We start from the raw sequence: 16,858 nt of genomic DNA, 5'->3' as shown, positions 1-16,858 counted from the left end.
TCAATGAAAACCAAGCCACCAAGATCACAGGGTACCAGCTACATCTGCTGAAAGGTCTACTCCAGGTTCAGTCACTTCCATCTCTCAGAATAATGGTGTGAAACCGTTCAGTCCTGCTTGCAAAGCCAGATATGGCTCTAAAGCATTGTGAGAAATAAGAAAAACACAGTTTAGTCTTCCTGAGGATTTCGTTTATCACGTTCTCTTACACTCACAATCTACCGTGTTCTTCAGTGACAACTCATTAGCAAGTTATGAGAGAGTATAAGCAATTAGTTTATACCAAATAGTATTTTTAAACGTTTTTTTGCAAAGAATACTTGAACACTTCCATGATTTTATTTTGTACATTGCAAAAGTAGACAAGTGCTAAGTGCCCAATTCTGTAAGTTCTGTCACTTCGCTAGAAGCAGTGTTCACTTTTTTTAGTGAGTATAAAGCAGAGACTGTCCACGGAAAGAAGTGTTATTTACAGTTGCATGTTACCAGATGTCTTATCTCCTTTCCACATCCCGAAAAAGGTCCAGAATAAATGTCTTTCACTCTGAATTAGATTTCAGACTGAGGTGTCATCTCGTAGCTTGTTAGCTTATTGTACTTGAATTTTCATTACACATAAAAACAATAGCCACAATTAAGATTTATCAAGTGCTTACCACATGCCAGTCACTACACTAAACATTTTCTTTGTGATATCTCATTGAAATCTCTCAGTAACTCTACAAGGGGTAACTACTATTTCCTCACTTATAGATGAGGAAGCTGAGTGAGAATTTAAGTGACTTGCCCCAGGTTAATCAGCTGGTAAGTGGCTAAGATAGGAAACCAGGTCGGACTCCAAAACTGCCTAAGTTTAACCATCATGCTATACTTCCTCCTCACATATAGTTAAATACATAAGCACATATATATAATGAGGTGTGTCTGATTGACTCCTCAACATCTGCAGGCTATACGAGGTCAAGCGGATCAGGTCTGTGGGATTCCCAGAACCCAGCACATAAGTCTGGTATTCAATAGATTGCCAACAAATTTTGCTGAAAGAATAAAAGTATATATTTATATAGAAATCACACATGTGGATATGTATATACCTATACTATCAGTATGTCCACATATCTACATGAAAAAAGTCCCCAGAATAACCTGATAAAAAAGATGATTGAACTGTTCTATTTTTCTCTTCTCAATAACATGTTTTATTTCCAGATCCTTAGGGAAAAGACAAGTGAGTCACACTATGGCATAGGAAAAGGCATGAAAGGTGAAGCTATAGAAGTGGAAGATGACGCAACATTACTTCACAATTCATTAACAGGTTAAATGTTCAGTGCAAAAACTGACTTGCCGAATCAATACTTTTAAAGAACAATTTAGTGGAAATAAGAGATTAGAAAGGTAAAAAGGATAAGAAACTGATTTAAAATCTCAAGATATAAAAAACCATAGGCATAATTCACTGCCTCTCCCTTGCTCTGGAAGAAGCCACTGCATGACACAGCAATTCACATCTCTTAAATTAACTTTCACATTTATAACACTTTCTGAAATTACTGACTTAGTGTATGCAGTTTGTGGTAAGATACTATAAGGAAGAAAGTAGACTTTCAAGTTTTGTATTTCAAGTAACATCTGGAGTCTGGTAAATACTGTATGAGTCGCAAGATCAGAAGACCTGGGATTTAATCCTGACTCTGCAAATCAAATTCCAAATCTGGGGCAAAGTGAGAACCTCTCTCCACTCTCTGAATTATCATAAGAAATGAGACTAAAACCACATGTCTCCTTTTGCACAATCAGGAATATTTTGTGGGTATGAGAAATACAGAAGAGTCTCTGAGAAAGAGGGAGGGAGGGAGGGAGACAGAGAGGACTCTGAGTTCTTCAAAGGAGAAAAAAAGCAAACATAAATGTAAAGTATAAAGAACATTGACTTGGATCCTCACAAAAGCACTGGGCAGCTCTGGGGTAAATTCATGCTGTGGACAAGGGTCTGAAGCATACCTCTTCTCCTGCAACCCAAACATTTTACTGTAACAATCTAGAAAGCTAGAGTGCAGAAGGGCTTGGGGGACACTGTCTCCAGGTTGACAGAGACCACACTTTTTCTTCCCAAACAGTAATGACTCCACCTCTGGTTTAGGAGTGCTGTGGTCAAGGTGTTTACGACTGTAGACTGTCATATGTGAAAAACGGTAAAGAAGAGAATTATCCTGTGTGCCAGAATATACACATACACTAACCTTTGTTGACCGTCACGCATGATGAGGCAGAGGCCTCAGCCGAAAATGTTAAGCATAAATTAGGGGCTGAGATACTGGGGGAGTGTTGAGGGAGTCACTGCAATACCAAGAAAAACAATCTGTCCGGGAAGGCCTAGAGTAGGAAGGAGATGGGAAGGGAGGCCCACGGCGGCGGAAGCCAGGATGACAAGCCTGATGCAGAGGCTCTGGCTCCGGATACAGCGCCTGCACTTCCGGCTGTCGATTCATTCTGCAAACCACACCAGGAAAGGAGAGAAAAACCTTGTGCAACAGACCCATAATGGAGGCCTCTTCCACCTAGAATTTGGCAAGTACTTGCCTCTGTCCAGAAATGCTGCTCTGACTTGGCCTGTCAGTGGTGGACCCAAATAAATAAGGGACCCAAGTGACAGAGACTCTGCAAGCCCCCACCCTCCTTTCCCCATGGCCCCTTCCAGGTAAACAGAGGTGCAGAGAAGGAATAAACAACCTCTGGAAGGAAGCCAAAAACCTGGGCTTCAGTTCTGATTTCCTAAGCGTCAGTGGGGCAAAGGCTTCCTAGTATCACGGAAGAAAGGAACCGTAATTAGGGATTATGAAACTCAAACTCTCTGTAGGCAAGGATGGTGTGACATTTATGTCTGCCCCGAGGACAAAGCAAGTGCTCAATGAATGCTTATTAAATAAATGGAAGAAAAGAACATAATCTGGTGTAATAAACAAGAGGACGTGCTGAAGGGGAAAGGATTTTCAAAATGGAAATGTTCCAACTGTGGGGTGCTTGGAAAGTAATTAGCTCTCATTTACTTACCGTGCTTACCGTGCAGGTACAGTGCCATGTGCTTGAATCTCTTGTGAATTCTCAGAACAACCCAATGTCCTTAAATTTTATCATTACTCCCACTTTATAGATGAGGAAACAAAATCAAAAGATGTCACCCCCTTCTCCCAAGGCCACCATGCCATCAGTGGCAAAACTAGGATGTAGAACGAGGTGTGAATCATTTTGAAACCTGTCCTCTTCACCATGTTCCTACCAGCTTCTTCATCCATCACTGCCTGTTTTCCAAGCCAGCACGAGACTCCAGGGCTGCTGTCCAGATTTACTGTACCCTAGGAATGGCTTGCTACATCCCCAGCAAAACAGACAGGTGAAGCAGTAAGCCAGACAAGGGCAAGAGGACTCACCTAAGGCCCCTTGACATTTTAAAGCTAAATCTCAGATGGAAACCCAGGCTGCTGACCTCTGCTTCCATCACGAGGCCACGGTTCTGTCATTCAGTGTAGCAGGAAGAACCTGACTGAGGACAGCAAATAACCACATTAGCAAACTCTTTGCACTTTGCCTGTAACGTTTTTGTTAGAACCCCAACCCATTATATGCCGACCTTCTGTCATCCCAGTCTTAGAGCATATGGCCTCCCCACCCCAGGAGGGCTCTACACTGTGAAAAAGAGAGCTCATAAAAGCCCTTCTACTGAGCACGCCAAACTAGGAAAGCAACTCACAAGTCACTCTCCAAAGCCCCTAGCTGGTTAGCTAACAGAAATTCCTGAAACAGCTCGACTGTGCCCATAAGGAGAAGAAAAATACCGCAAAACTAAAAGAAAGAACCCGCCCCACCCCGCGCCCACCCACTGCTTTTACTTTTACTTTCACCGGGAGTATGGAAAAGGCGCGGCGCTTCAGGACTGAAGGGCAAGCAGAGGGCAGCTGTGGCTTCCGGGCTTTACTTCAAGAAACTGAGAGCAGCAGGGAAATAAAGGAATGAGAACCCTTTCTCTGCTTACCATGACTTCCTCACAAGGCCATGCCATGTCCTTCCTGTGTCTGGATGCCAAGGACCTGGCACACAACTGCTGCCGTCCTTTCTAAGGGCACCTCCTCAGAGAAGGCTTCACGGCTCCAACCAGCAGAGAAAAGGGCTCGGGGAGGCCGTACCTCAACACACCAGCAGCAAATCTCACCGCAGCACGTCGTGATGTACCTGATCACTACCCACCCTCTCCCTGGACTGCGCGCTGCCTACCAGCCGGCCCGTCTCATGCATCTTTGCACCCACGAGAGCCGACACGGCCCCGTAACACAGTATAGGTCCTCAGGAAACGCGGCCTGACCCCAGGGCTGACCTCTGCCCTGAGCCTCGTCCCATTCACGTGGTATCACTGACAAAACCACAGCCAAATTGGTTGATTATAAGAAGCTGGAAGGGAAAACCACTACCATAAATGACAGAGCTGATAGTCACAATGAGGTCTGTAAGCAGTCTCTGAAGGTTGAAACCCATTTAAAAAACATGGAATTTGATGGACAGAAAAGACAGGCTCCTCATTACATTTCAAAACACAGCTACATGGGGCTGCCCTGGTGGCGCAGTGGTTAAGAATCCGCCTGCCTATGCAGGGGACACGGGTTCGAGCCCTGGTCCGGGAAGATTCCACATGCCGTGGAGGAACTAAGCCCGTGCGCCACAACTGCTGAGCCTGTGCTCTAGAGCCCACGAGCCACAACTACTGAGCCTGCATGCCACAACTACTGAAGCCTGCGTGCCTAGAGCCCGTGCTCCGCAACAAGAGAAGCCACCGCAGTAGGAAGCCCGCGCACTGCAATGAAGAGTAGCCCCCGCTCTCCACACCTAGAGAAAGCCCGGATACAGCAAGGAAGACCCAATGCAGCCAAAAAAAAAAAAGAATAAATAAAATAATTTTTTTAAAAAAACAGCTACATAACATAAAGAGAAGATTCAAAAAAGTTTAAATACTTAAAAAAATAAATACATAAAACATAGCTGCATAACAACAATATTTAGGGAGACCTAGCCTAAAATCAGTATACTGGGGGAAGAAAGGGAAGTTTTACTTGGCTACTAAAAGCTGCTCCTCCTGTTGCTGCTACTACTACACATAGTAGCAAGAGCACTCACAGCAGCAGGAGGATAGAACCAGTGACGCTGAAAACAGAATCTGCCATGTATTGTACGCTCGCTATTTGCCAAACATTGTGCTAAGTGGCTACAAACACTCTCTCAGTTCCTCACAACAACTCTATGAAGTAGGAGTCTACACCCCCCTTTACAAAAGAAGCAAACCTGAGTCCCAGAGTAGTTAAGTGACTTGCCCAGAGTCACACACCTGGTAAACCACAGTGACAGTAATGAAATCCAAACCTGGCCCTACTGAATTCCACTGGCTCAACCTTTAACTCCTACCACAACCTGAGACCTGAGGACACACAAGGAGGAAAAAGGACAGCCCCACTATTATTTGCGTCTATCGGGGAACATCCAGAATGCTGTGTACATTTCCAGATGCCCGTTTAGAAAATGGGACTTTTTTAACCACTCATATTATTCAGAGGAACGTAACCTGGGTTGCCCTGGATTGCAAACCAAGTTATTCAAGGTGCAGCTGAAGGAATGGGGATGTTAATCTAGAAGGAGAAAGAGGAGGGGGCACAGGTTATGACTCTCTTCAGGTATCTGAAAAGCTTTCAGATACCTGTCTGCACAAGACAGAAGCTGTGTTCTGTATTCCACCAACCGTAGAAGGAGGGCCAGTGAGTTGAAACTCCGGGGATAGCATATTTGGTTGCCCATGGGAGAACATCAAACAGTGAGAACATCTGATAACACAACTAGACGCCCCAGACCTTAGCGCATTCTTGGCCCCAGGAAGTTTGAAGCTCGAGGCTGCAGGACCATAGCTGTCATGGGTACCAAAGAAAGGGTTCCTGCAGGGGTAGAAGCTAGAAGTTTTCACTTCCCTCCAAGATCCACTGATCCTCCAAACTAAGAGAGGAGGCCACAGTACATTTGGGTGTCCCGCTCTATTTGATCAGGAAGAGTCCAGAGATGTAACATGAGATTGTGAAGGTAATATTATTGTGAATAGCATTTTTACCACCTTCCATATAGCAAGTGGAATTAGCATTCACTCTTTTCAAGCAAGAAGCATGTGTTTGGATAATGTGTTTGAAAATGTGTCTACAGGATCTAAATATCTGAGCCATATACATTCAAGCTTATTCCTTCTATTTTTCAACAGTTTCTTTTCTGTTCTTGTTGTTGAATGATCAACCTTGCTCCAGAACCATGAAGAACAGTGGCAATGGGTAAACATTAGCTTTTCCTCCAGATTGATTTTCATCTTCCACTAGGGAGAAGATAAAATTCTTTTCATAAGCATGGCCTCTAGAGACTGATGATTTTTGATTGCCCTGCTTTCCCTTTGGGATTTATTAAACATAATTTACAACCACAGTAATTTATTATCAAGTTTAAATCAACTTCCTTAACACTTTCATGCCTTTTTCATTTTGAATACCAGGTCACTTCTACATCAAACTGATTTATTCTAAACTGTCCTCATTGAAAATATGTGAATGAAGGCCTTACGGCAGATAAAAATCCTCAATGAACTCCTCCTCCTAGCACATCCTGGGCATGCCTGCTCCACTGATTAAGCTGCCGATGGGGCAGTTGACGGGTGGGGCAATCTCAGCAAAAGATGATGTGATATTTACTGTTTCTTGCCCAGCTGAGACAAGGACAGGCTCACGCCATAGGCAGAGGAGGACTAGGAGACAGGCTAAGCAGGGGTCTAACATTATTTACCTGTTTATTTATTTATTTTTTTTTTTGACTGCGTTGGGTCTTTGTTGCTGTGCCCGGGCTTCTCCCTAGCTGAGGAGAGCGGGGGCTACTCTTCGGTGCGGTGCACGGGCTTCTCATTGGGTGGCTTCTCTTATTGCAGACCACGGGCTCTAGGCGCGCGGGCTTCCGTAGTTGTGGCACGTGGGCTCAGTAGTTGTGGCTCGCGGGCTCTAGAGCGCAGGCTCAGTAGTTGTGGCCCACGGGCTTAGTTGCTCCGCGGCATGTGGGATCTTCCCGGACCAGGGTTCAAACCCGCGTCCCCTGCATCGGCAGGCGGATTCTTAACCACCGCGCCACCAGGGAAGCCCCAGGGCTCTAACATGTCTGATGTACAAAATTCATTGATCCATGTAGTAGTGGGAGGCCAGAGGGGTTATTGGGAAGAGAAACAACCAAATGTGGAGCTTAGAGCAGGGGTCCCCAAGCCCTGGGGCGCAGACCGATACCGGTCCGCGGCCTGTTAGGAACCGGGCCGCCCAGCAGGAGGTGAGTGGCAGGCAAGCGAGCGAAGCCTCATCGGCGGCTCCTCATCCCTCACGTCACCGCCTGAACCTCCCCTCACCCCGTCCGTGGAAAAACTGTCTTCCACAAAACCGGTCCCTGGTGCCAAAAAGGACGGGGACCGCTGGTTTACAGGATGGGCAAACGCAAGTCCAAGCCCCAAGTCCAGTCACCCAATGGCAAAAGCAGGACTAGCCATTAGGCACGTGCCAGCCCCTCAGGTCAGAGGGTTGGCAAGTGCCCTGTGAGATGGGCAAGGGCTCTGATGTGTGTCCCTCAAAATGAGCAGAGTGCAGACTGCAAACCACGGCTGGCACGCAAGGAGGGCTTACAGCCTCCTGGTCAATTCCACCCCACAACAACGCAGACTTGCAACACGGAACACACTTCCCAAAATGTCTAGAGCTATACAATCTAACTGAACAATCACACTCCACGTTGCCAAAAACAGAACAAACAGAATCTCTGGCTAATAGAATCTGGCAAGCAGCAGGGATTCATTCAGAGGAGGAATACTTTTCGGAAAACTTTATTCCCATTGGACTTTAATGGGCCATGAAGTGAGATTTTCATTGTAAGGATGACCATGTGATATGCTAACAAAAGATACGAATAGGAGGAATATTAGGCATTCACTATTTATAAACATCATTTTCTCCCCCTCTGCTTCCAACATTCCTCATTAATTCTGCTGAACAGAAGCATACAATATCCCAGTTAGGTACCCCAAAATAATTTAAACAAAAAGAGTAAACCACCACCACAATAGTACTTTGGGGGTATAAAGTATTTTTACATACAACATTATCAAATCTAACTTCCCAACAATTTCATGAGATAGGTATAGTTATTCCCAATTTGTAGATAAGGAAACTTAAGATATATTATAAGTTTAGAGAGATTCCTTTACTATTAAGTGGCAGAGCTATAATCCAATTACTTTGACTAATTCTAAGACTAGAAATCTTTCCCCTAGAAAAAAAAAAAGCTGCCTGAATGAAACTGTGTACCTCTAAGAGTGGGAAAGATATTATAGATCACTCCATCCTTTCACATCATCCGCGAACAAGGCAGCATGATACCAGGGTAGTACGAGTGAGGGTGCAGGGGTGGGAAATCAGGATGCTATACAAGCTCTACATAGTCTTTTATTGAAAGCACCACACACTGCCACAGATTAATAAGGGTGTCCGGGTTAGGTAACTGAAAAGGAAAAAAAACCACAAATCATCTTTTATTATTATAATTATTGGGTGAAAAAAAAACCAGTAGTATCAACAGCCACACTCTGGATTGTGTCTGTGTGGGAAGAGGTGATGCCACCCTAAGCAGTTCCAGAAAACACATACACGCATGCACACTCCCAAGAACCTTCTGCCAGGTAAGACCAAACTGACCCTCACTCCATGTGGCCAAATAGCTCAGCCTCTCCTAGGATTGTGTGTACAAAGCACACAACGTGTTCCCACCACCTGCTTTTGCCATAAATGACTACCCAATAAGATAAACACTAATGATTAACTTTTGCTCCCTGGAAGTCACTGAACAAGAAAAAGATAATCCCCGAATAGCCTCTGAATACAGAGCACTGACTTTTCCTAAGCTCTCCAAAGAAGATTTAAAATGATGTGCCATTATGATTTAGTCTTGGAACTAAAATATACACATGACACTGAAGAGGTCAGTTCCTGGGTTGAAATGTTTACTAATTACATGGGTATTTTGGTCCAAAGCTTTTCCTGAAAATATCTGTTTTTAACTAGTCTTTGCTTTTGAAACACCTAGAGTATGAACAGTAACCAAATTCTCTTGATTCTAGGTATCTGGAATTGGCTTTATTATAGGACCAGTTATTATGGACCAGGTTCTTTGCTAGGCACTGGAGATACACAGGCCATCAGGAAAGAAAGGCAAATAAATTAATACCTCAAAGAAGGGCCTTCCCTGGTGGCACAGTGGTTAAGAATCCGCCTGACAACGCAGGCGACACAGGTTCGAACCCTGGTCCGGGAAGATCCCACATGCCGTGGAGGAACTAAGCCCGTGTGCCACAACTACTGAGCCTGCGCTCTAGAGCCCGCGAGCCGTAACTACTGAGCCTGTGTGCCACAACTACTGAAGCCCACACACCTAGAGCCCGTGCTCTGCAGCAAGAGAAGTCACCACAATGAGAAGCCTGCGCACTGCAACGAAGAGTAGCCCCCGCTCCCCGCAACTAGAGAAAGCCCACGCGCAACAACGAAGACCCAACGCAGCCAAAAATTAATTAAAAAAAAAAAAAAGACCTCAAAGATAATTGGGAGTTTAAACAGATCAGATGAGAACTATCAGGGCTGTGAGGAATTGCAGGGCTCAAATCCCAGAGAGAAGGGAAGCCCAGAGAGGCGAGCCTATTTTCCCAGAGGTCTATTGATTCCAATGGCGGCAGCTATAATGCTGAGAAGCTGAACAGAACTTTGCATAGACTTTATAGGCCAAGGAAGAAAAACCTGGAGCTCCGCGCCCCACAAGGAAGAAAAGTCATGGAAAACCCCTAGACTCTTCATTGGCACCCTGAAGAACTATACCCAAGTAGCCCTCACAGGGACTGAAGCTCAGCTTCAAATCATCTCAATTCCTGATTGGAATAAGCTAATATGAAATAGAAGCTTCCAGAAGCAAAGGTAAGTCTACTCAAGAGAATGATCCCACTATCCAGATCTCAAATAATCACCACAGTTTTTCTTAAACAATGTCTGGTACTCAATCAAAAATTGCAAGGCATGTGAGAAAACAAGATGTGACCAAAATTCAAGAACAACAGACAGCAGAAGCAGATCAACAGAGTGGCCAGATATGACAGTTGTCAGATACAGACTTTAATATATGATGACTAAATGCAAACTAGTATATCTCGAATGGATAAACAAGGTCCTACTGTATAGCACAGGGAACTATATTCAATATCCTGTGATAAACCATAATGGAAATGAATATGAAAAAGAATGTGTACATTTATGTGTAACTGAATCACTTTGCTGTACAGTAGAAATTAACACAACACTGTAAATCAACTGTACTTCAACAAAATAAATTTTAATATATATATACATATACGATGACTAAAAAACCACAGTGACATAGCACTATACACTGACCAGAATAGCTTAAATTAAAAATAGTGACAAATATCAAGTGTTGACTAGCTTTTGTTCCTGTTCTTTAGCTAAAAGAAATATAGTAAATACAATATACTGTCAATATACGTTAAATCAAAATGGTCGATATCATAGGTATCTGTTATGCTATTTTCTGTACTTGTCTGAACTTTTGTAACATTTCATAATTAAATGTTGAAAGAAGAAGAAAAAGCTGTGCCCATTGAGAGATCAGCAAGGGCTAAATTATTTTAGCCTTCAGAAGTCATGTTCAAGAGTTTGTACTTTATTTTAAACAAAGGAGTGACAGCATTAAGTGTGTCCTCTATAAAGATCATTACAGCTGCAGTACAGCAGAAAGAATGAAGGCAGGGAGCCCAGCTGGGAAGCTGATGCAGTAATGCAGATAAGAGACAGGCAGTGGCTCTACAAATGAAGGAGAGCTGTGAAGACTGGAATGAAAGAGTTAGTTTGCAAGGGAGTTGGGATTTAGTTCTCAAAACTGTTGAATTTTATCCCAGTCAAATAAGGAAGCAAATGAGGCCTCCGTGACAGAGAGAAACCTACAAGGAGAATGATTTATAGACCAAAGACAACATCTGAGATAGAGCCCCGGAATGGGGAAAACAAGAAAAACATGGATTTTTCTGTAAATCCTTAGAAGAAACACAAGCAATTTTAACACTGAAACGAATAAGCACTCAGCTCAACAACAGATGGTCAGAGAGATACATTCACAACTTGCCAGCATTTTGAAGCCTCGTGCACCCCCTTCCAAACATGCAGATGCTTTAATCTGAGGGGAAAAAAAATTCTATTTCTGATTCTGACAGCAAACGCCAAGTCACATATTGCCAGTAGAGAATGGCGTCTCCCGACCACAAACGCACTGAGAACTTCACAACCTTATTCTCATTTTGGAGAGATGGGTTGTCTTTGACCACTACTTCCACCAGCCCTGCCAGAAAGTACAAGGAAAACAAGGAGGAAATGACAGTTTCCGAAAAATTCAGCTTTTTCATCTGTCCCCAAGAAAGTAGATTTCTGTCTCTAGATTATTCATGAGCAATCCATGTGTTATTCTGTGAAGAAAAATCAAGCATATCAAACAAATTTATCCCCGTGTTCTGAAAAATGGCCCGAGGCACAGAGTCTGACAATTTCTTCAATTACTCTGAGCTGTTCAACACTCCACTGAGAAGAGATCAAAGAATTAATTTTCCTTATCACGACATTTTGTGCCTTTTCAAGAGGTTAAGGTTTAAAACTAAACATATTAAGTTCCCAGTCTAGCTAGTTTTGGTATAAATATACATTCTTGGATCTGACTTATGAATGTTTAGTTTGCTACAGATAGGATTTTTAAATGGTATTTTCTGTTTACACAAGAAATATTCAGACATGTTCTTTTTAAAGGAAGTACTTCCCACCCACATGCCCAGTTCTTGTAGCATCTCAATTTTTGTATATTCTGCTGGGAAAGCTTGGTTTCACAGGCAGAGTAGTCCACTAACTGCAGTCAACATTCTTCCCATGCCAGAAAAGGTAAAACTTAAACATGGTTGTCTAAATTCCCAAGGTTTACGATGCACTAAACTGACATACTGTGGAGTTCAGCAAATAATCATGAAATGACTCAACTTCCTGATTCAACATTCACCCAGAAAGCATCCTTTCTCATTTTCTCCAGACAATGCTCTTCAATCAAAATTTCAACCAGTGAAAACTCAGGCAGTTAGCTGGATGATAAATACCATCTACCAGATCTCACTAGTTATTAATAAACGTTAATGAATCTTGCATACTTATTTATATATCTCACTTTGATCACATATATGAGGCTGAAATAATTTCTAAAGTTATAGACAGATCCCCTCAAATCATTATCACCATCGCAATCCAGCGGCATATAAAATGTCCATAGATATGTCTACACAATGCTTTATGGTTGAAATAAGAGACAAGTGCTTAATATCCCTTTGGGGAAATTCCAAGATTAATGTCAATAGAAAATAAATACCCGAAACACATGAAATTACTGCCACAGACTGCCCAGGGGATGGATGTAACCTTTTCACAATACATACTCTGAGACCGATACTCACTGGGTTAATAATCATTTCTTCAACAGAATGGTGAACGGTCCACCAGTCTGAAGTCCACTCCCAGGCATTCCCTACTATATTGTATAAGCCGTAACCATTGGGAGGAAAGGCGTCAACCTAAAAATTAAAAAAAGGGGGAAATGTTGTCAAAATACTCATCTTGTCTAGAAAACCTCTTTGGTACAAAAATGTACAAAGAACTCTTACTTTAAAGTATGACTATTAATTCTCATTCCAACAGTGAAAATACAATCTGGCCAATGTAGAAACAAAGAAAGGTATTTTTCAGCTTTGAGCTCTCAAAGGGAGATTAGAAACCTAAGAAGAGTTTACATTACATGGTAGGAAAGTCAACGAAATTATTCTAATAGAGAGACTAGTACTGGTCATAAGTCAAATCTGTATCTGACTGGGGAGTGAGGGGTAAATGATCTTTAGACCTTCAAAAGCGTAACAGAAACACCATATTAGACCCGGTATCAGTCTTGTCATCAGAGCTGAGCTCTGCTGGCCATGATGTCCTTCTAGCACTGAGAGACCCCAAGCCAATTCTTTCCTCTCCACCAGCCCCCTCCAACTCACCAGCTTATCTTTACGCCTCAGTCATTATCATCACAACACTGAGGGGACGTGTTTTTATAAAGAAAATGTGAATTCATTACCAAGCGTATCCGTAATACATAGAGGGTTTGCAATCTCTGGCACGTGGAAGTATGAGGTAAGCTGCACAGGCTCTTCAGCAAGTAGTTTGATCACATTTCAAAGGCAGACCAGACAGGCTGTCACATAATACTGTCACAGACATGGTACCAAAGTGCAACACTTGTGTAAGAAGGAGGGTGGGGAGGAGGAGAGAAAAATCTTTGACTGAATAGTAAATATGTACAGAACAGTTTTGCTATTTTAGGGACTCAAAAATTTTCCTAACATATTGTAATAGAAATTCTCACACATGAAGAAAACTTTTATTTTTTTTAATGAAAAAAATATTGTTATCTTTGGGGTTCTTTTTTTAAAAAATCTTTTTTTTAATCCATGTTTTTTTCCCAATTAATGAGGTAGAACTAGAAGGAATACCATTCACTTCTACTTGGCTTCAGAAGGTTTTAGATCGACACATAAATATGGAAGCATCTCATACTTTGGCAGTTCAGAGCACTTCAAAGTTATGAAGCTACTCCGAAAAAAAACTTAATCAGGCGAGGTGGAAAGCTGAAACTTTTTACCACTCTGCTTCCTTACTCAGCATTCATTATGGAAACAGTGTTACCTATTCATTGCTTCATTCAGTAATTCCATGAGCCTCGAATGAAAGCAGGAAGGGTTTGATGACATAGACACGAACCAGCTTTAATGAGGGAGAAAGCAGGAGGATACCAAAAATAAAAAATCCAATCCTGAAAGGCAGGGTGGGATGAGTAAGGTGAGGTAATGAAAGAAAAGGTGCAGGAACTCCCAAGAGGGAGAGATTTCGGGCTGAAGGTGAACCCTCCTCAACAAAGGTAGAGGTATCTTGTGGGAACTGAGGTCAGAGTTCAAAAGACAGAGAGACAGTAAAGGAGGAAAGGCCAGAGGATACACTGTCCTTTCAAGAATTTGGAGATGATCAGGAAGAGCAAGACAGAATAACAGCTACAGAGAAGGAAGGAAAAGAAAAAAATAAGTTGTTTCAGGGAAAGAAGGGAAGGAGCAAGGGACGCGAGAGCAAGTGAGATGGAACGAACGTTCTGGAAGAAGGAATGATTTCTCAGGCTCAGAGAGCAGACAAGTGGAGGGGCTCTCAGGCCAGTCAGCCTGAGGTCCCCTTTATGTGCCAACACGCAGCAACCACTGGGCAAGCAAGTTAGCCTATCTGGAGCGGTTAAACCATAAGATGAGGAAATAAGAGCATCTACTCAAAGGATTGAGGGGTTTTCCCTCTTTCAACAATATGATGTTTAACTGAGGTAAAATCAAGAGGTCACCACCCCCAAAATAACCACACGAGAGTATACAAATTTTAAATGCTCATGGTTCAGTTAATCACACCAACCAAAGCTTCCTTCCAGAAAGCTCAGAAGAAGACAAACGTACATGAGAAATACTTCAAACATGTTTATTTTCAGGTGAATGAACTGATAGGCACGAAAACCAAAACATACTAACAACTGTACAACAGAGGCCCAACCAAATACAAATCCAATTCTTCAAGTTCACTGTGGTCAGAACAGTCTGCTCAGTTTACAACCAGAGTGAAAATAATAAAATACATAAAATAGCAGGGGAGTGAGCTATTTCACTGTAGTCCATCCTATCATTGAAGTTCCATTCCTGCTCTCCCCTGACCAGGGCCTGTGGACACAAGGCAGCTAAGGAGGACTGGAGATGATTCTCTGGGTAAACAGTCCCAATTTAAAGGTACAGATCTTGTCAAGTGTCATTCCAAACACAGGGGGAAGTGGCCTGTCTATAACTTGCTGCTTTTTCTCTCCTCAGGTCCTGTTTCTCTAATTGGTTATTTGCGGGCTCCTGGTAACTGTTCTAATTTTGTCTTAGGAACTTCCAAGGCAACTTCTTCAGGTAAGTTCTGGTGCATACTCCAAGCAGACATCTGTTGAACCCACAGTTAAATATTCCAACACTAAATATCTGTAAATTGTCCTTATTTCATGTGGAAACTGGTGTTTTCTGAAAAGGTGCACTGACTTGAGAATAAATGACTATTTTCCTTGGAGGCTCATGTGCTTAAATAATGATAAGAAATTCTGTAGCCATTAAGTGCTGTAAAATACTCATAACTGTCCAATACAGCTTCTCATGGCCTCTTATGAAAACTGGCAGGTGCTAATATAATTTGTGTGGTCCATCAGAAGCCCATGCCATAGGCTTCAAGGCTAAGGGCAGCGGCCCTACTTCACACAGACTCCCATTGAAGAGGGACATCCAGGCTGCCAAGGCCCTTCTCAAACCACGTGATGGCCACTGTCCTGCTTCTGCACCAACTATCATCTTTCCTGGGGTGTCATGAGCAACCTCATTGGGCACCTTATTCTGTTCATCCTGCAGCACTGTTCTTCCAACAAAAGGCAGCCCAGGAGATACTGGCTGGGCTTCTTACCCAGGAAATGGTTGAGAACAGGCTGAGATAGTTTAGACCCCAAGGTCTCTAATCACTCACTTTACTGACTAAAACTATGCACGCATGAGAGCACAAGCGATCCTGAAGGAAACGTGAGAAAAACCAACTTCTAGATGGCCTGATTAGTCTTTTGCTTGTTGAATAATACATCCAGTTCCCATTGGTTTGTGTTGGTACCTTTATCATATACCTAACTCATACATATAGAATTTTAGAAGCACACACATATGCACTCATGTGCCTATTTAAGGGCAACATATTCTCATGCAACTTTTTTTTTTACATTAATTCTGCAAACAAAACAAAACAAAACAAAACTATATTGCTTTAACTATATGGCTCAAAATATTTTTAAAGTTCTGGTAGGTCAAGTGTCTCCTCACCCTTCATCTTTTCCAATGTCTCAGTCTTTCTCACTTGTTTATTATTTCAGTTGAAATTCTGGATCATTTGGTCATGTCCCAAATAATATATGTGTGCTACATTCATAAATACATTTTGGAAGAATTATATTCATGTGAAACAAAAATACAAATATTTTTTAAACGACAACTGTTTGAAAGATTGTTGAAAGAAAATTATTCTCTGTAACAACAAAACCAGTAAGGTGCTATTTCCTCACCACAAGACATCTTTCCTGACTGTGTTAAGAGAAAATGACACCTATCCTTCTCAAACTCTTCCAAAATATAGCAGAGGGAGGAACACTCCCAAACTCATTCTACAAGGCCACCATCACCCTGATACCAAAACCAGACAAAGATGTCACAAAGAAAGAAAACTACAGGCCAATATCACTGATGAACATAGATGCAAAAATCCTCAACAAAATACTAGCAAACAGAATCCAACAGTGCATTAAAAGGATCATACACCATAATCAAGTGGGGTTTATCCCAGGAATGCAAGGATTCTTCAATATATGCAAATCAGTCAGTGTGATACACCATATTAAAGAACTGAAGGATAAAATCCATATGATCATCTCAATAGAAGCAGAAAAAGCTTTCAAAAAAATTCAACACCGATTTATGACAAAAACCCTCCACAAAGTAGGCATAGAGGGAACTTTCTTCAACATAATAAAGCCCATATATGACAAA

At 42.3% G+C, this 16,858-nt stretch overlaps 1 protein-coding gene across 3 annotated transcripts in view; it reads right to left on the bottom strand.

Annotated features, from left to right (window-relative positions):
• SUMF1 (sulfatase modifying factor 1) overlaps nucleotides 1-16,858 on the bottom strand; it is a 105,273-nt gene that overhangs the window by 27,110 nt on the left and 61,305 nt on the right. For all 3 annotated transcript variants that reach the window (XR_010842499.1, XM_059077518.2, XM_067043592.1), the window contains one exon: nucleotides 12,638-12,754. Coding sequence is in view for 2 of the 3 variants with exons in the window: in XM_059077518.2 (XP_058933501.1) it covers nucleotides 12,638-12,754 (117 nt within the window). In the remaining variant the exon portion in view is untranslated. The remainder of the gene's footprint in view (nucleotides 1-12,637; nucleotides 12,755-16,858) is intronic.

The sequence above is a fragment of the Kogia breviceps genome, chromosome 10, assembly GCF_026419965.1.
Source record: "Kogia breviceps isolate mKogBre1 chromosome 10, mKogBre1 haplotype 1, whole genome shotgun sequence".
Taxonomy (NCBI): Eukaryota; Metazoa; Chordata; class Mammalia; order Artiodactyla; family Physeteridae; genus Kogia; species Kogia breviceps.
Note: the sequence above shows the minus strand (reverse complement) of the source record. Positions and strands in the feature narration are given on the sequence as shown.